General features: G+C 39.5%; 1 protein-coding gene across 4 annotated transcripts in view; it reads left to right on the forward strand.

Annotated features, from left to right (window-relative positions):
- Positions 1–3,501: 3,501 nt before the first annotated feature.
- The window catches only part of LOC125024751 (ankyrin repeat domain-containing protein 42-like), a gene marked incomplete at its 5' end in the record, with an annotated part of 18,826 nt that continues 2,327 nt past the window's right edge, over positions 3,502–20,000 (forward strand). The window contains 8 exon segments of one of the 4 annotated variants that reach the window (XM_047612500.1): positions 3,502–3,568; positions 17,567–17,820; positions 18,017–18,067; positions 18,490–18,618; positions 18,781–18,834; positions 18,924–19,061; positions 19,487–19,562; positions 19,764–19,813. In XM_047612500.1, the coding sequence (XP_047468456.1) occupies positions 3,502–3,568; positions 17,567–17,820; positions 18,017–18,067; positions 18,490–18,618; positions 18,781–18,834; positions 18,924–19,061; positions 19,487–19,562; positions 19,764–19,813 (819 nt within the window). 4 annotated transcript variants of the gene reach the window in all.

Here is a 20,000-nt window from a genome sequence, read left to right on the forward strand (position 1 = left end):
GAGAGGAAGAGAATTGGAAAACAGATAGGAGGAGGAGGAGGAGGAAGAAAATGAGAGAGAGGACGAAGAAGAGGAGGAGGGAAGTGAGAGTGTAGGAGATAAAAGAGGGACTGAGAGAGGTGGAGGTGGATAAAAGAGTGAAAGGGGAAGGAAGATAGAACAGGAAGATGAAGAAAAATCAAGAGAAGGATAGAGGAGGGGCAAGATAGAGAGAGAGAGAGGAGTGGACAGGAGGAAAAGAGAGAGAGAGAGAGCGGGCAGGAGGAACGAGAAAGAGAGATAAAAAAAAAAAAAAGCCTAAATTTCTATGCTTTTTCTATCCTTCTTTCTCTCTTTATTTCACTAACGCCGTTGATAGTTTCTACTCTTTCTTTGTTGTGCTATTCCTACTTTCATCACTATCATTTCTTCCTTTTTCTCTTTTCTTCCTTTTCCATTCTCCATTTCGTTCCTCCTCCTCCCTTCATTATTCTCTCCTCTTTCCTCTTCCGTTCCGTCTCTCCCTCTGTTCCTCTTCCTCTGCCAAGGACACGCGAGGCGACAGAAACGCCAATGAAGGCGTCGAGGCTCCAGGACTCCGGTTCCGTCGCTCTCTCTCCCTCTTTCTTTCTCCCTCTCTCCCTCTCTTTCTCTCTCTCTGTCTTTCTTTCTCTCTTTCTATCTCCCTCTCTTTCTCTCTCTCTGTCTTTCTTTCTCTCTCTCTCTCTCTCTCTCTCGTCGCTGCATCGTTGTGAAGTGAATCCTTTTGTTTAAGTTTCCCCAATGTTGGTGGCGCCCCTCGACCCATGCGCCTCGCCAGGAGCGCACAGCCAGGCGGACCGCGTGTTTCGAGCCATTGTTAGCGTCATCCCTGCCTTTCGTTTTCTGTCGTTTTTTTATGGATGTGAAAATCAGTCCTTTTATTCGTTTATGCATGGTTTGTCTAAAGATTCGTGCTTTTATATATAAAGATTTTTTTTTTTTTTATTCCGTTTCAATATTTATAAGTTCGCGTGGATTATTATATAATTATAAATGTTTAATTTATGATTTAACCTAACGAGGTCCATTGAAACAAAGCAGTATGAAGGTTTTTAATGATTTCTTTCAACCTTCGTAAAGAACGAGTGTCTCATGCGATTGGCTTTGTTACATCGACCAGATTGCGATAGAAATTTTGCCAGATGGTCAGTTTTGGACTCGCTTTTCTGCTCAGATTATTATTATTGTTTTTTTTCTTGATAAATGCTGTTTTTTCACACAACGTCAACCAACTATAGTAGCTCTGCCAGTTTCTATTTTCATGAGGAGTGAGAATAAAACGAAAAAGAATAAGATAGACTTCTGATGCGAGTGAAACGCTCCAGTTGGAGGCTTGGCTCTGGCACCATTCGTTGTCTGACTGATATCATTAATATTCTCGTAATTATCCTTATTATTGTTTTATTACTGTTATTATTGATAATAATATTTTTTTATCATCATTTTCTTGCTGTTATAATTATTGTTATTGTTGCTGTTGTAATTATTATTGTCTGTTATATTATTACTTTTATTTTACCGTTATTGCTCTCTCTTCTCTCTTTATATTTCGTCTCATATTCTTCATTTTCCACTTTCTCTCCATTTCCTCTCTCTCTGCCGCTCTTTCTCCTCTGCATCTCTCATTTCCCCCCCTTTCTCATTTATGTTTTTATCTTCTCTTTTTCTCTCTCTCCTTTCCTGACTTCCTTTCTATTTTCCGGCCTCCTTCTTTTCTCCCTCTCTCTCTTCTCTACCTCCCTTTCTTTCTGTCCTCTTCCTTTCTTCTCTCTCTCATTTCTCTTTCTTTCTCCTGTTTTTTTTTCCCATTGCCCTTTCCCTCCTTTCTCTTTTCTCCTACTCTTTGTTCCTCCTCTTTTTATTTTCCTTCGTCTTCTTCGCTCTTTCCTCTATCTCCTTTCCCTCATTGATTTTCTTTATTTATTTCTTCTTTTCTAATCATTCTCCCATCTTCCTTTATCTTTTCTCTTTCTTCTTAGGATCCTTATTATTATTATTGTTATTAATATTAATAGTATTATTATAGTAGGTTATAGTACTGGAATCACCACGCCTTGAGACACACAAGTCATTTATATTATTATTATTATTATTATTATTATTATTATTATGACCATTATTATTCTTGTTGATATTGTTGTTGTTCTTCTTATTATTTTTATTATCGTAATGCTGTAATTCTTATGATCGTTTGAGAGAAACAACGAATCCATTTAAAAAGAGCATTTCTTTATTTTCATTTCATTTGTCGATTTGTGGAACGAAACATTTCGAGAAGAAATATTTTCTCGGGAAAATGGACTAATTGGCACCTTCCTCCAAAGGGATAAATATGGAATTCATGCAAACACAAACACACACACACAAACATACACACCCAAACACGAACATGCACACACACAAACACAAACACACACAAACAAATGAACACAAACACACAAACACAAACAGATACACATAATCACACACACACACCACTAACATAAACATACACAGACACAGAAACAGAAACACACACACAAACATACATAAACACACACAAACATTCATATCAATACAAACACATACCCAAACACAAACATATAAACATACACAAACACACACATATACACACACACAAAGACACACAAAGACACAAACACAAACATACACACAAACACAGACACACACACACAATCACTCATACAATCACAAATATACACAGACACACAAACACAAACACACACACAAACACACACAAAGACAAACACGCACACACACACTCACACACACACACACAAACACTCACACACTCACACACACAAACACACACACAAACACACACACACTCACAAACACACAATCACAAACACAAACATACACAGACACAAGCATAAACACAGACACAAGCACAAACTTACACACACACACACACACAAACCCTTATGTCCTAAATATATTGGAAATTGACCAATTGGCAACTCCCGTTAAAAAACGGGCTCTGAGTGGCAGATAAATGACGTTCATAAGCACGGAATAAAAAAGCTCAGACCACCAATTAGCATTAACACCACTGGGTGTGAAGAGAACAGTCAATAGGTGCCATCAATATGCAAAATAAATGCTTGGAAACTGTTGTTTTTTTTTCTCACAAAAAGCGCGGGACTTAGGCAGGAGGTGCCAATTAGTCAATTTTCCCGCGACAATATTTCTTCTCGCCAAAGGAAATGGAGATAAAGAAAGGCTTTTTTTCCATTTTCATACCTCTACCCCCCCACCCTCCAATCTCTCTCTCCCTCTCTACCTCCCTAACCCCCTTTCCTGCTCTCTCTACCTTCTATTTTTCCATCCTTTCCTCTTCCTTTTATCCCCATCACCCTAATTCCCATCCTCCACTTCCCCTCCATTTTCCCCCTTCTTCCCATCACCCATGAACACGACGCTTAATGCAAGCCTCTTGCTCCCTCAGGATGGAGCCCCCTTCATGAGGCTGCCTATGGGGGTCATAATACCGTGGTGGACGTCCTCCTGGCGGGGGGAGCCGACGTCAATGCCAGAAGCAACTCAGGTAAGGCGATGGGATCGACGTTTCCTTTCTTACTGTTATTATTATCTTCATTGTTATTATCTTTTAATCATTATTAGTTTGACCATTATCATTGAAAAAGTTAATAATAATTATAATAATATGAAAATGGTAAAATTAATGAGATCATTATTATTATTTGAATTAACATTGGTATTACTGTCATTTATAGTTATATTTCCATTACTGCCATTATTATTATTATTATTATTATTATTGTTCTTTTTATTATCATTATTGCTGTTGATATATATTTTTTTTATTATCATAGTTTTATAATCATTATCTCTTAAGACGCAAAACCAATAAAAAAAAATATATATATATATTGTCTCGGGAAAATTGACTAATTGGCACCTTCTGTTTAAATTTCGCGCTTTTTTGTGGGAAAAGAAATTGCAGTTTGCAAGCCATTATTTTGCATATTAATGGCTCCTTGTGACTGTTCTCTCACAACCGGTGGTGTTTATGCTAATGGATGGTCTGAGCTTCTGTATTCCTTGCTTATGAACGTCATTTTTCTGTCACTCAGAGCGTGGTATTTCGTTGGAAGTTGCCAATTATTCAATTTCCCAGAGCCAATATTTGTTCCCGAGATATTTAGGACATAATAGCCAAAAGGTTTTGTGAGTGTGTGCGTGTGTTTGTGTGTGTGTATTTGTTTGTGTGTGTGCCTATGTTTGTGTTTGTGTGTGTGATTGTGTGTCTGTTTGTGTGTGTGCGTGTTTGTGTGTGGGTGTGCAAGTTTTTTTGTGTTTGCGTTTGTGTGTGTGTTGTGTGTATTTTTGTGTTTGTGTGTTTGTTTGAGTTTGTGTGTGTGTGTGTTTGTGTGTGTGCGATTCTGAGTATGTTTGTGTTTGTGTGTTTCTGTGCGTGCGTGTTTGTCCGTGTGTGTTTGTGTGTGTGTTTGTAATTTTTGTTTGTGTGTTTCTGTGTTTGTGTGTTTGTGCATGCATGTTTGTGCGATTATTTTTGTGAGTATGTTTGTGTTTGTGTGTGTTTCTGTGTGTATGCGTGTTTGTATTTGTGTGTTTATTTGTGGTTGTGTGTATGTCTTTGTGTTTGCATGTGTGTTTGTGTGTGTGTTTGTACGCGTGTGTGTGTTATTTTATATGTGTGTATTTGTGCCTGTGTGTTTGTGTATGTGTGTGTGTTTTTATAACTGTGTTTGTGTTTGTTTTTTTGTAATTGTTTGTGTTTGCGTTTGTGTGTGTGTGTTTGTTTTTGTGTGTGTTTGTGTGTACGTGTGTGTGGGTCTGTGTTTGTGTGTATGTGTATCTTTATGTGTGTGTGTGTGCTTGTGTTTGTGTGTGTGCATGTGTGTGTCTGTGTGCATGCTTGTTTGTTTGTTTGTGTGTTTGTGTTTATGCTTGTGTTTGTGTGCGTGCGTGTGTGTGTGTGTGTGTGTCATTGTGTGTGGGTCTGTATTTGTGTGTATGTGTTTCTTTATGTGTGTGTTTGTGTGTGTGTGCTTGTGTTTGTGTGTGTGTGCATGTGTGTCTGTGTGCATGCTTGTTTGTTTGTGTGTGTTTGTGTTTATGCTTGTGTTTGTGTGTGTGTGTGTTTGTACGTGTGTGTGCTTGTGTATGTGTGTTTGTGTTTGTGTGTGTTTGTGTGTGTGTGTGTGTTTGCATTTGTGTGTTTGTACATGTGTGTGATTTTGTTTGTGTTTGTGTGTTTGTAATTGTGTGTGTGTTTGTGTTTTTTGGGTGTGCATGTGTTTGTGTGTCGTTATGTGTTTGTGTGTGTGTCTATGTTTGTATGTGTGTTTGTGTTTCTGTGTATGATTTTGTGTTTATGTTTATGTGTGTGCGAGTTTTTTTGTAAGTTTGTGTTTGTGTGTGTGTATTTATGTTTGCTTATGTGTGTGTGTTTGTGCTTGGATGTTTGTGTGTGTGTGTGGAGAGGGAATGTCTAGGCCATGTACATATATACATATATATATACATACATATATATATATATATATATATATATATATATATATATATATATACACACAAAGACACACACATATTAATATGTACATAAAAATTATATATATATATATATATATATATATATATATATATATATATACATTCATATATACATGTATACACTCATATATATGTATATATGTATGTTTGTACATGTATATATACATACATAGTGAGATGTTGGGAGAGAGATAGTTACACACACACGCTCACATTCACACATACATACAAACACAAGCACACACACACACTTACATTCACATATACACATACAGTCACACTCTTTCCCTCATACACACATACAAATCCACACACATAAACAAACATACACACACGAGCTCGAGCGCTCACATTCACACAAACACACACACACGCTCACATTCACACACACATATTCACACTCGCTCCCTCACACACACACACACTCTGACATTCACACTGTCTCCCTCACACACACACATACAAACACACACACACACAAACACATGCCCACATTTACACACACACACACACATACGCTCAAGTTTACACACACACACACACACACGTTCACATTCACACAAGCACACACACACATGCTGACATTCACACACACACACAAACGCTGACATTCACAGACACACGAACACAGAAACACATATACACACACACGGTCACATTCACACACACACACACACGTTCACATTCACACACACTCACACACGCTCACATTCACTCACATACACAAATACACACACACACACACGCTCACAATTCACACACACACACACTAACACACACATGCTCACATTCACACACATACACACACACTCACATTCACACGCACACAAACATTCACGCTCACACACATTCACACTCACATTCACATACACACACACACACGCTCACATTCACACACACACGCACGCTCACATTCACACTCTCTCCTTCACACACATACACACACACACACAGACACACTCACATTCACACACACGCGCTCATATTCACACTCTCTCCCACACTCACACACACGAAAAAAAAAATAAACACACGGAGTGAAGCCGAGGACGGCGGCAGTATTTTTATCATTATTTTTGTCTTTATTATTATTACAATTGTTGTTGTAATTGGTATTATTATTATTGTTTTTGTTATTATAATCAACATTATAATTATCTTAATAATATTTATTACAATTACATCAATACTATTGTTAGAATTATTAGCATTATTGTTGTTAGCTTTATTGTTTTATTGTTTTCATTATTATTAGTATTTTATTATTGTTACTTTTTAATCATAATTGGTATTGTTGTTATTTTTATCATTATATTAAAAACCATTGATTAAGATCCTTTTATCACTTTCATTAACGCCGTCATATATCTGAAGCCGATATTGGTATTCATAGTTTCATCTCGGATATTAAACCTTTTCTTTATTTTTATTATAAAATATCAGTGGATTTATATTCAAATGAATTATGAACTTTAATAATTTGTCAACTTTAATATATCAACGATAGTATCATTGTTATTCTCTTTCATTAGTATCAATATGTTTGCCATTGTTATTATTAGTAGCATCAATGCTATTATTATCATTTTATAATAATAATAATAATAATAATAATAATAATAATTATTATTATTATTATTATCATTGCTGTTGTTGTGTTTAGTATTTTCATCCTTATTGTTATCATTTTATCTACTATCATTATCACTAACAGTATGTTCATTATTGTGATAATGAGGAGGAATGTTTAGCATTTATAATTATTTTTATATCTGTATTTCCTTTGGCGATTTGTGGAACGAAACATCTCGAGAAGAAATAATGTTTCAGGAAAAATGACTAATTGGCACCTCTCGTCATACTGCAGCTCTATTAGTGAGAAAAATAAATGGTTTTCATGCCATTATTTTGCATATTGAGGGCACCTTGTGACTGTTTACTTCACATCCAATGATGTGTTCATGCTGAACTTCTGTATTCTGTGCTTATGAACGTCATTTTTCTGTCACTCAGACCGCGGGTTTTTGGCGGGAGTTGCCAATTAGTCAATTTCCCAGAGCCAAATGATTTGTGTGCACGTGTGTGCGTCTGTGTACATGTGTGTGTGCGTGCGTGTGTGTGTTTGTGTGTGTGTGTGTGTGTGTACGTGTGTGTGTGTGTGGAGCGAGGGAAACTCTAGGCCAGTTTTTCTCCTTCTTGCCAAAGTTCCATCTGAGAAGGCAGTCATTTCTCTGTTACTATTCTTTTTCTCTCCTCTTCCTCCCTTTGTCTCTTCTCATTTACCTCCATTCCTGTCTTTCTCCCAATCCTCCCTTGTTGTCTCCTCTTTCTTCCATCATGTTCTTTCCCTATCGACATTTTCTCTCTCCTCTCTCCCTCCCAAGAGAGAGAGAGGGGGGGGGGGGGTTGTAGAAAGAGAGATAGAGGGTAGAGAGAGAGAGTGAGGGATGGGAGAGAGAGAGGGGATAGAGAGAGAGAAAGAGAGGGGTTAGAGACAGAGAGAGAGGGGGTAGAGAGAGAGAGGGACGTAGAAATAGAAAGAGAGAGAGAGAGAGAGAGAGAGAGAGAGTAGAAAGAGAGACAGAGAGAGAGAAGGGGGAGAGGTTAGAGAGAGAGAGGGGGCGGGGGGTACAGGGAGAGAGGAAGTAGAGAGATGAAAATGAGAAAAAAAGGCATTTCTTTATCTCCATTTCCTTTGATGCGAAGAAATATTGTCTCTGGAAAATTGACTAATTGTCACCTTCCGCCTAACTCTCGCGCTATTTGTGAGAAAAGAAAAATAATTTGCATGCCATTATTTTGCATATTGGTGTGGTCTTGTGAGTCTTCTCTTCACACCCAGTGATGTTTATGCTAATTGGTGGTCCGAGGTTTTGTATTCCGTGCTTATGAACGCCAGTTTTCTGTCACTTAGAGCGAAGGGCTTTGTCGAGGGGTGCCAATTAGTCAATTTCCAAGAGCCGATATTTGTTCCCGAGATATTTAGGACGTAATTGCCAAAAGATTTGTATATGTGTATGTGCTTGTGCGTGTGTTTGTGTGTGTGCTTGTGTTTGTGGGTGTGTGTGATTGTGAGTATGGTTGTGTTTCTGTGTGTTTGTGCGTGTTTATTTGTGGGTGTGTTTGTGAGTATGTTTGTGTTTGTGCTTTTCTGTGTGTATGTGCTTCTGAGTATGTTTGTGTTTGTGTGTGTTTCTGTGTGGGTTTGTATGTGTGTGTGCGTTTGTGTTTGTGTGTATGTGTTGTGTGTGCGTGTGTTTGTGTGTGTGTTTGTATGTGTTTGTGTATATGTGTTTGTTTATGTGTGTGTTTGTGTGTTTGTTTTTCTGTGTGCATGTGTGTGTCTGTGCGTGTGTGTGTCTGTGCATGTGTGTTTGTTTTTGTTTGTGTGTTTTATGTTTGTGCATGTGTTTCTTTGTATTTGTTTATGTGTTTGTGTTTGTGTATGTTTGTATGTGTGTTTGTGTTTCTGTGGGTGTTTGTATGTGTGTGTGTTTCTGTGTGTTTGTATGTGCGTGTTTGTGTTTCTGTGTGTGTGTGTTTATATATAAAAGTGCAAAATAGCAATGGAAAACATGACCGCTCATTTGTCTTGCAGCGCCATCTGTAAAGTCATAAGACAAGAAAATGATGAATACCAGATTTCGACTTTTCTATTTGTAAAATCAATATAATTTGTGTTAGGTATTGTGGAAAAGAAAATGTTTCGAAATGTTTACTATATATATATATTCCTGTCTCCTTCTCATTCATCTGTCCTCCTGTTTCTCATTCCCTCTTTCTTCCTTTTTCTTTCCTCTCCCTCTCTTCCACCCTCTTTCCCTTATTACTTCTTTCTTCTGTCTCCGTTCCTTCCTTTTTTTTTTTTTTTTTCTTCTTGCTATTTTCTCTTTGTCACTTCTCTTCCGCTCTTCCTTTTTCGCAGCTGCTATTATTATTGTTATAAAATTAATATTATTATTATCATTATTATTATTATCATTACCATAGCATTATAATCCCCATCATCTCGTGAGGTACAATTCGGGAAAATTGACTAGTTGGCGCCTCTCCACCATCCGTTACTAGTAAAAAAAAAGAAAGAAAAAAAAAAACTGCATATTATCTATATTGTTATTATCTTTTAAATTAATATTATTTTGTATTGTTTTCATTGAAGTTGATGATAATTATAACAAAATTATAATAATCATAACATTATTATTATTATCATTATCTTTTCCTCTCTGTTACTATTCTCTCTCTCTCTCCCTCCTCGCTCGCTCTCTGTTACTATTCTCTCCTCCTCCTCCGTCCCTCTCTGTTACTATTCTCTCTCTCCTTCTCCTCCGTCCCTCTCTGTTACTACTCTCTCTCTCCTCCTCCTCCCTCCCTTTCTGTTACTATTCTCTCTCTCCTCCTCCTCCTCCCTTTCTGTCACTGTTCTCTCTCTCCTCTTCTTCCCTTCGTCTCTTCTCATTTACCTCCATTCCTGTCTTTTTCCAAATCCTGCCTTGCTATCTCCTCTTTCTTCCATCCTGTTTTTTCCCTATCGACATTTTCTCTCTTCTCTCTCCCTCCCAAGAGAGAGAGAGGGTGAGGTAGAAAAAGAGATAGAGGGTAGAGAGAGCGAGTGAGGGATAAGAGAGAGAGGGGATAGAGGGAGAGAGAGGGGGGTTATAGACAGAGAGAGAGGGGCGTAGAGGGAGAGGGAGGTAGAAAGAGAGAGAGAGAGAGAGGGAGTAAAGAGAGAGAAGGGGAAAGGGTAGAAAGAGAGAGGAGGTAGAGAGAGAGAGAAAGAGTAGAGAGAGAGAAGGGGGGTGGGGTAAGAGAGAGAAGGGAGGTAGAAAAAGAGAGAGAGGGGTTAGAGATAGAGAGAGAGTGGGGTATAGAAAGAGGGGGGTAGAGAGAGAGAGGGAGGTAGAAAGAGAGAGAGAGAGAGGGAGTAGAGAGAGAAGGGGAAAGGGTAGAAAGAGAGAGGAGGTAGGGAGAGAGAGAAAGAGTAGAGAGAGAGAAGGGGGGTGGGGTAGAGAGAGAGAGGGAGGTAGAAAGAGAGAGAGAGAGAGAGAGAGAGAGAGATAGATGGGTAGGGGGGGGAGAAAGAGATATGAGGTAGAAAGAGAGAGGGATAGAGTGAGATAGAGAGATGCAAATGAAAAAAAAAAAAAAAATGCATTTCTTTTTCTCCATTTCCTTTGTCGATAAGAAATATTGTCTCGGGAAAATTTACTAATTGGCACCTTCCGCCGAAATCCCGCGCTTTTTGGGGTAAAGAAAAAAACAGTGTCCATGCATTTATTTTGTATATTGATGATGTCTTGTGACTGTTTTTCTTCACACCCGGTGCTGTTTATGTTAATTGGTGGTCTGAATTTTTGTATTCCGTATTTATGAACGCCATTTTACTGTCACTCAGAGCTTGTTTTTTGTCGGGAGTTGCGAATTAGTCAATTTCTCAGAGCCGATATTTGTTCCCGTGATATTTAGGACATAATTGCCAAAAGATTTGTGCGTGTATATGTGTGTGTGCGTGTATGTGTATGTGTGTGCGTGTATGTGTGTGTGTGTGTGTGCGTGCGTGTATGTGTGTCTGCGTGTATGTGTGCGTATGTGTGCGTGTATGTATTCGTATATGTATGTCTGTACGCCAATGAGTGTGTGTGTGCATGTATGTGTGTGTGCACGTATGTGTGTGTGTGTGTATATGTGAGTGTCTGTATGTGTGTGTGTGTGTGTACACCTTTGAGTGTGTGTGCGTGTTTGTGTACGCTTGTGAGTGTGTGTGCGTGTGTGTGTGCACCTTTAAGTGTGTGTGTATGCCTATGAGTGTGTGCGTGTGTGTGTAAGTTTATGAGTGTGTGTGTACACTTGTGAGTATGTACGTGTGTGTGTACGCCTGTGAGTGTGTGTCCGTATGTGTGTGTACGCCTATGAGTGTGTGTGTACCCCTGTGGATGTATGTGTACACCTGTGTGTGTGTACGCCTATGAGTGTGTGTACGCCTGTGAGCGTGTGTGTACGCCCGTGAGTGTGTGTGTACGCCTGTGAGTGTGTGCTTATGTGTGTACGTCTGTGCATGTGTGTGTACGCCTGTGAGTCTGTGTGCGAGTGTGTGTACGCCTGTGAGTGTGTGTGCGTGTGTGTGTGTACGTCTGTATGCGTGTGTGTACGCCTGTGTGTGTGTGTGTGTGTGTGTGTGTGTGTGTGTGCGCTTGTATGTGTGTGGGTGTGTGTGTGTGAAGAGAGAAACTCTAGGCCTGGTTTTTTTTTTTTCTCTCTCTCTCTCCCCTTTCCTTCCCATTTTCTCTGTTTTTCCTCTTTTCCTTTTCTCTTTCTTCTTTTCCCCCTCCCTCTTTGTCTCCTTTTCTTCACTTCCTTTTCTCTTCCTTCCTTCCTTACCTCTATCTTTCCTTTTCCTCCCTTACTCTCTCTCTTATCTTCTATTTTCTCCTCTTCCTCTCATCTCATCCTCTCACCTGGACCTCGCCTTCCAAGAGGAAGAGAGGGACTGACAGAAGGAGGAGGAGCAAGGTAGAGAGGAAGAGGAGGAGGAGGAGAGATAAAGGAGGATGAGAAGGAGAAGAAAAGTATAATAATAAGAATAGGCGAGGAGGAGAAAGAGAGAAAAAAGAAGACGAGTGGGAAGAGGAAAGTAGTTAAAGATAGGAGAATTAGAAAGAGAAAGAGAGAAAGAAGGAAGAGGAGGTATAGGACGGTGGGAGAGAGGAAGAGAATTGGAAAACAGATAGGAGGAGGAGGAGGAGGAAGAAAATGAGAGAGAGGACGAAGAAGAGGAGGAGGGAAGTGAGAGTGTAGGAGATAAAAGAGGGACTGAGAGAGATGGAGGTGGATAAAAGAGTGAAAGGGGAAGGAAGATAGAACAGGAAGATGAAGAAAAATCAAGAGAAGGATAGAGGAGGGGCAAGATAGAGAGAGAGAGAGAAAGAGGGAGTGGACAGGAGGAAAAGAGAGAGAGAGAGAGCGGGCAGGAGGAACGAGAAAGAGAGATAAAAACAAAAAAAGCCTAAATTTCTATGCCTTTTCTATCCTTCTTTCTCTCTTTATTTCACTAACGCCGTTGATAGTTTCTACTCTTTCTTTGTTGTGCTATTCCTACTTTCATCACTATCATTTCTTCCTTTTTCTCTTTTCTTCCTTTTCCATTCTCCATTTCGTTCCTCCTCCTCCCTTCATTATTCTCTCCTCTTTCCTCTTCCGTTCCGTCTCTCCCTCTGTTCCTCTTCCTCTGCCAAGGACACGCGAGGCGACAGAAACGCTACTGAAGGCGTCGAGGCTCCAGGACTCCGGTTCCGTCGCTCTCTCTCCCTCTTTCTTTCTCCCTCTCTCCCTCTCTTTCTCTCTCTCTGTCTTTCTTTCTCTCTTTCTATCTCCCTCTCTTTCTCTCTCTGTCTTTCTTTCTCTCTTTCTATCTCTCTCTCTCTCTCTCTCTCTCTCTCTCTCTCTCTCTCTCTCTCTCTCTCTCTCTCTCTCTCGTCGCTGCATCGTTGTGAAGTGAATCCTTTTGTTTAAGTTTCCCCAAAGTTGGTGGCGCCCCTCGACCCATGCGCCTCGCCAGGAGCACACAGCCAGGCGGACCGCGTGTTTCGAGCCATTGTTAGCGTCATCCCTGCCTTTCGTTTTCTGTCGTTTTTTTATGGATGTTAAGATCAGTCCTTTTATTCGTTTATGCATGGTTTGTCTAAAGATTCGTGCTTTTATATATAAAGATTTTTTTTTTTTTTATTCCGTTTCAATATTTATAAGTTCGCGTGGATTATTATATAATTATAAATGTTGAATTTATGATTTAACCTAACGAGGTCCATTGAAACAAAGCAGTATGAAGGTTTTTAATGATTTCTTTCAACCTTCGTAAAGAACGAGTGTCTCATGCGATTGGCTTTGTTACATCGACCAGATTGCGATAGAAATTTTGCCAGATGGTCAGTTTTGGACTCGCTTTTCTGCTCAGATTATTATTATTGTTTTTTTTCTTGATAAATGCTGTTTTTTCACACAACGTCAACCAACTATAGTAGCTCTGCCAGTTTCTATTTTCATGAGGAGTGAGAATAAAACGAAAAAGAATAAGATAGACTTCTGATGCGAGTGAAACGCTCCAGTTGGAGGCTTGGCTCTGGCACCATTCGTTGTCTGACTGATATCATTAATATTCTCGTAATTATCCTTATTATTGTTTTATTACTGTTATTATTGATAATAATATTTTTTTATCATCATTTTCTTGCTGTTATAATTATTGTTATTGTTGCTGTTGTAATTATTATTGTCTGTTATATTATTACTTTTATTTTACCGTTATTGCTCTCTCTTCTCTCTTTATATTTCGTCTCATATTCTTCATTTTCCACTTTCTCTCCATTTCCTCTCTCTCTGCCGCTCTTTCTCCTCTGCATCTCTCATTTCCCTCCCTTTCTCATTGTTATTCCATTTTTATCTTCCTCTCTTTTTCTCTCTCTCCTTTCCTGACTTCCTTTCTATTTTCCGGCCTCCTTCTTTTCTCCCTCTCTCTCTTCTCTACCTCCCTTTCTTTCTGTCCTCTTCCTTTCTTCTCTCTCTCATTTCTCTTTCTTTCTCCTGTTTTTTTTTTCCCATTGCCCTTTCCCTCCTTTCTCTTTTCTCCTACTCTTTGTTCCTCCTCTTTTTATTTTCCTTCGTCTTCTTCGCTCTTTCCTCTATCTCCTTTCCCTCATTGATTTTCTTTATTTATTTCTTCTTTTCTAATCATTCTCCCATCTTCCTTTATCTTTTCTCTTTCTTCTTAGGATCCTTATTATTATTATTGTTATTAATATTAATAGTATTATTATAGTAGGTTATAGTACTGGAATCACCACGCCTTGAGACACACAACTAATTCCATTTATTATATTATTATTATTATTATTATTATTATTATTATTATGACCATTATTATTCTTGTTGATATTGTTGTTGTTCTTCTTATTATTTTTATTATCGTAATGCTGTAATTCTTATGATCGTTTGAGAGAAACAACGAATCCATTTAAAAAGAGCATTTCTTTATTTTCATTTCATTTGGCGATTTATGGAACGAAACATTTCGAGAAATATTTTCTTGGGAAAATGGACTAATTGGCACCTTCCGCCAAAGGGATAAATATGGAATGCATGCAAACACAAACACACACACACAAACATACACACACAAACACGAACATGCACACACACAAACACAAACACACACAAACAAATGAACACAAACACACAAACACAAACAGATAAACATAATCACACACACACACCACTCACATAAACATACACAGACACAAAAACAGAAACACACACACAAACATACATAAACACACACAAACATTCATATAAATACAAACACATACTCAAACACAAACACACAAACATATAAACATACACAAACACACACATATACACACACACAAAGACACACAAAGACACAAACACAAACATACACACAAACACATACATACACACAAACACAGACACACACACACAATCACTCATACAATCACAAATATACACAGACACACAAACACAAACACACACACAAACACACACAAAGACAAACACGCACACACACTCACACACACACACACAAACACGCACACACACTCACACACACAAACACACACACAAACACACACACACACTCACAAACACACAATCACAAACACAAACATACACAGACACAAGCATAAACACAGACACAAGCACAAACTTACACACGCACACACACGCTCACATTCACACACAAACACACACGCTCACATTCACATGCACACACACAGACACAAGCATAAACACAGACACAAGCACAAACTTACACACGCACACACACGCTCACATTCACATGCACACACACACACACACTCACACTCACGCTTACATTCACACACACATACACGCTCACATTCACATGCACACACACACACACACACACACGCGGTCACATTCACACTCTCTCTCCCACACACACACGCTCACATTCACACACACACACACTCTCACATTCACACGCACACACACACACACACACACACGCGCGCGCGCTCACATTCACACACATACACACACTCTCACATTCACACTCTCTCCCTCACACATTCACACACACACGCTCACATTCACACACTCTCTCTCTCACACACACACACACACGAACACACACACGAGCACACACAATGCTTGTCATTGTTATTAATAGTAGCATCAATGCTATTATTATTATTATTATTATTATTATCATTATTATCATTATTATTATTGTTGCTGTTGTTGTTGCTAGTATTTCCAACCTTATTGTTATTATTCTATTTATTATCATTATCACTAACAGTATCTTCATTATTATGAGGAGGAGGAGGAATGACTAGCATTTATAATTGCTTTTCTATCTGTATTTCCTTGGCGATTTGTGGAACGAAACATCTCGAGAAGATTTAATGTCTCGGGAAAAATGACTAATTGGCACCTCTCGTTATACTGCAGCTCTATTAGTTAGAAAAATAAGTGTTTTTCATCCCATCATTTTGCATATTGAGGGCACCTTGTGCCTGTTTACTTCATACCCGATGGTGTTTATGCGAAAAGGTGGCCTGAGCTTCTGTATTCTGTGTTCATGAACGTCATTTTTCTGTCACTTAGAGCGTGGTTTCTTGGCGGAAGTTGCCAATTAGTCAATTTCCCCGAGACGAATGATTTGTGTTCGTGTGTGTGTGTACGCGCGCGTGTGTGTGTGTGGAGAGAGGGAAACTCTAGGACAGTTTTCCTACTTCCTGCCAAAGATCCATCTGAGAAGGCAGTCATTTCAAAGGCAAGAAATGCACATCGGCAATTATTATGCGCCACACTTGGAGGGGCCCTTCCTGTCCCTGCGTCTGCCTTCATCTTCGTCCCTTTGTCTCTCTCCTCCTCCTCCTTTCCTCTTTCTTCACTTTGTCGTGCATGAGCTGTGCATTCCTCTGAAAGATCAAATCTTATTCTTATTCGTATTATTGTTAATTACTTATTATTGAATTATTAAATTACATTATTTAATGTTAAATTATATTAAATTATTAAATGATGTTATTAAATCATTAAATTATTAAATTATATTATTAAGTTATTAAATTATATTATTTATTTATTAAACCAAATGATAATTCGTTCATTCTTTTTTTTTTCTCTCTCTCTGTCGCCCACTTCATCTAAAATTGCCGTTGTCCACCGTTTCTGTTTAGATTTTTTGGTCTTCTTAGGTGTGGCTTCTTTAGCAGATTTTCTTATCATTTCACTCGCTCGCTTCCAGGAAGGATTCAGATCTGCCATTTCTTGCAAACAGTCAAGTTCTTACTGTCTTTCTTGTTCTTTATCTTATTCCTGTTCCTACTTTTTTCTTACTATTATTAAAGTGTTTATCTTTATTATCATGTGATCGTCATCATTTTGTGAATTGATATCATTATTATTATCATCTGTGTGATTACCATCAAAGCTTTGCTTAATATTGATATCCGTAGAGTAATTGTTCCAACCGTCATATAGTTTCATCTTTATTCTTTTTCTTTAATGTTGTAGTTCGTGTATGTCAATGCACTTCTTTTCGTTTTACTGGATTTTCTTGTGCATTTGCGCTTATTATTATTACTTTTGCTTTTTGTTTTATCATTCATATCTCACCATTATTCTAGTTTTTGCTATTATTATTTTTAGAAAATAATATTACTATTATCATAATCATTATCATCGAAGTGTCTCATGATATAAATGTCAGTAGAGTAATTATTCCAGCCATCATATATATTTCCATATTTATTTTGTTATAATTATTACTACAGTCTATTTTTGCCGTTTTAAATATTTTTGTTTTACTGTCTTTTCGTTACACATTATTATTATTAACATGATTTATTAATTATTATCATTAACATTAATATCATGATCACACGTAATGCCTTTTTTCGGAGGGTGGAGCTTTGTCAGCGAAGGCACTGATCGCCTCCTCAACTCGGACGACTTTCAGGCCGAACGGCGATGCACTTGGCAGCCTGGAATGGGCAATGGGGGGCGCTGGAAGCTCTTGCGGCGGGCGGGGCCGACGTGGACCCCGTCGATGATGACGGCGACACGCCTCTCCACGACGCAGCTTCAAAAGGGCACCTTCTCGCGGTGGGCGTCCTGACTGGCCTCGGGGCATCCACCAGCAAAAAGAATAAGGACGGGAAGACTCCGCAGGATCTGTTGGGGAATCTTTCCGCTGATAAACTCTTCCCCATGGTAATGACAGAGGGCAATCAGACTGTGATATGAACCAATGTGCTGATATCAGGCTGGGCGCCTTGGTCGTTGGCTATACTTACTGTTGTATATTAGTCAGAGAACTCAGCGATTTTTTTTTTTTTTTTTTTTTTTTTTTTTTTTTTTTTTTTTTTAGTGCATTAAATCGAGTCAGCTAAACCGAGTTACTTTTCAGGCAGAGAAATGTGCTGCGATTGCAGCCGAGAAGGAAAGGAGGAAGATGCAGGTTAGTTCTTATTTACCTAAAAGATCCAGTTGTTTGTGCACATGCGGAGCACTTGAATACAAAGAAATACAAGAATGGAGAAACTGAAATCATGTGTAGAGTAAGACTAGCCTGAAAGATGATCGCTCTGATCTGCTTCTCGACTCAATTCCCGCTTTATTCACCGAGTCCTAATGAGCCGATGGTCGTCTGGTTCCGCTTCCGCTGCGGCGCCAAAGCAGTTCCCTCGACGCTTTCCGGGATTGCCATCCACTGGCGGTGTGGGGAACTGCACGCGGGGCAGCAAGAGTGCCGGACGAGACCGCTACCACTGCACCACACAGCCACAGAGAGGGGACTGCGATAGGGAAGCCAAAGAGAACACGGGAGGGGGAGCTAAGAAAAATATGGAAAGACATTACTGAGACTGTTTTCTCTTGCAGAAGAAACTCGAGGAGCAGGGGAAGGAGATGAAAAAGAAGTACGACTTGAAGGTGGCGGAGGCAGCCACCCTGCAGAAGGAAATCGACAAGTTGAAGAAGGACCTTCAGGAAAAGGAAGAGGAAAGCAAGGTAACTCAGGTGCATGTAAGAGACACCGGGAGGGAGAGAAAAGATTGAAGAAGGGAGAGGAGAGAAGAAAATAAAGACATGATAAGAGGGAAGCCACAGCGAACATGGGGAGCTAAGTAGAAAGATATGAAAAGACACTTTCCTGAGACTTTTTTCTTCCAGGAGAAACTCGAGGAGAAGGCGAAGGAGATGAAGAAAGAAATCAAAAAGGTAGAGGTACGTGCACAGAGAGAGGGTTGTTGCTCTTGGGTATCTGATTCCCCTGGCTAGAAAGGCATTCCTGACGCGCGTCGTCTCCTCCGCAGACCGAGTACGAGGCCAAACTGCGGGACTCGAACATGGCCTTCAACATCAAAGACGACGAGGCAGCCGACCTGAAGAGGGAGAACAGAGAACTGATGCAAGAGATTGGAAGAAAGGAAGAAGAGATCACATCTCAAAAGGTATGGAAGGGAGATGAAGAGAGGAAGAGAGACACAGAAAGAGAAAAAGTGGACGCGGAATGAGGATATGAAAGATAAATGACGAGAGAGAGAAAGGGAGGGAAGGGGGGAGGTTAACAGTTTGCACACAAGTTAGGTGGAGAGAGAGGAGACCGGCAGACAATCATATCTTAAGACAGTGTGGAAGAATTCATCCACATTTCTAGCCGTGTCTTTATTGTCATGTAGGAATACAAGCATTTGTTCATGCGTGTGTGTCTGTGTGAACGAGGGAGCGATCGATCGACTGTAGGAACATGATACTTTTTTTTCTTTAATGAAACTTGAGTTTCCTGGAAGTTTAAGGAAACGACAGGACACAAGGCAGATGCAAATCAAGTGCTCAATTCAGTTCGCAACATCCTAACCAAGGTTGACCGCTTCAGGAGCAGGTGAAGCAAGCGCAACTGCATCAGCGAAGGTGTGAGACTGAGGCGAGGGAGCATGAGGCCGAGAAGGAAGGTCTCAACGAGCAAATCGCAGATCTTCAGGAATACATTGCAACTTTACAGGTGAGTTGTCGCCTGTGTGATCAAATACAGATTCGCAGTTATACTTCGTTACATGCAGAGATATAGAGAGGTGATAGAAAGAGACAGAGGCAGGAAAGGAGAGAGAGCGGGATATAGAGAATGTGTTCATTTAGAGATGCCGAGAAGGAAGGTCTCAACGAGCAAATCGCAGATCTTCAGGAATACATTGCAACTTTACAGGTGAGTTGTCGCCTGTGTGATCAAATACAGATTCGCAGTTATACTTCGTTACATGCAGAGATATAGAGAGGTGATAGAAAGAGACAGAGGCTAGAGAGCGGGATATAGAGAATGTGTTCATTTAGAGATGAAATGAGAGAGACAGTGCTAGACAGAAAAACTGAGGTAGGGGAATAAAACCTGAGAG

The sequence above is a fragment of the Penaeus chinensis genome, unplaced genomic scaffold (genome assembly GCF_019202785.1).
Source record: "Penaeus chinensis breed Huanghai No. 1 unplaced genomic scaffold, ASM1920278v2 CTG_3910, whole genome shotgun sequence".
NCBI classification, from domain to species: Eukaryota; Metazoa; Arthropoda; class Malacostraca; order Decapoda; family Penaeidae; genus Penaeus; species Penaeus chinensis.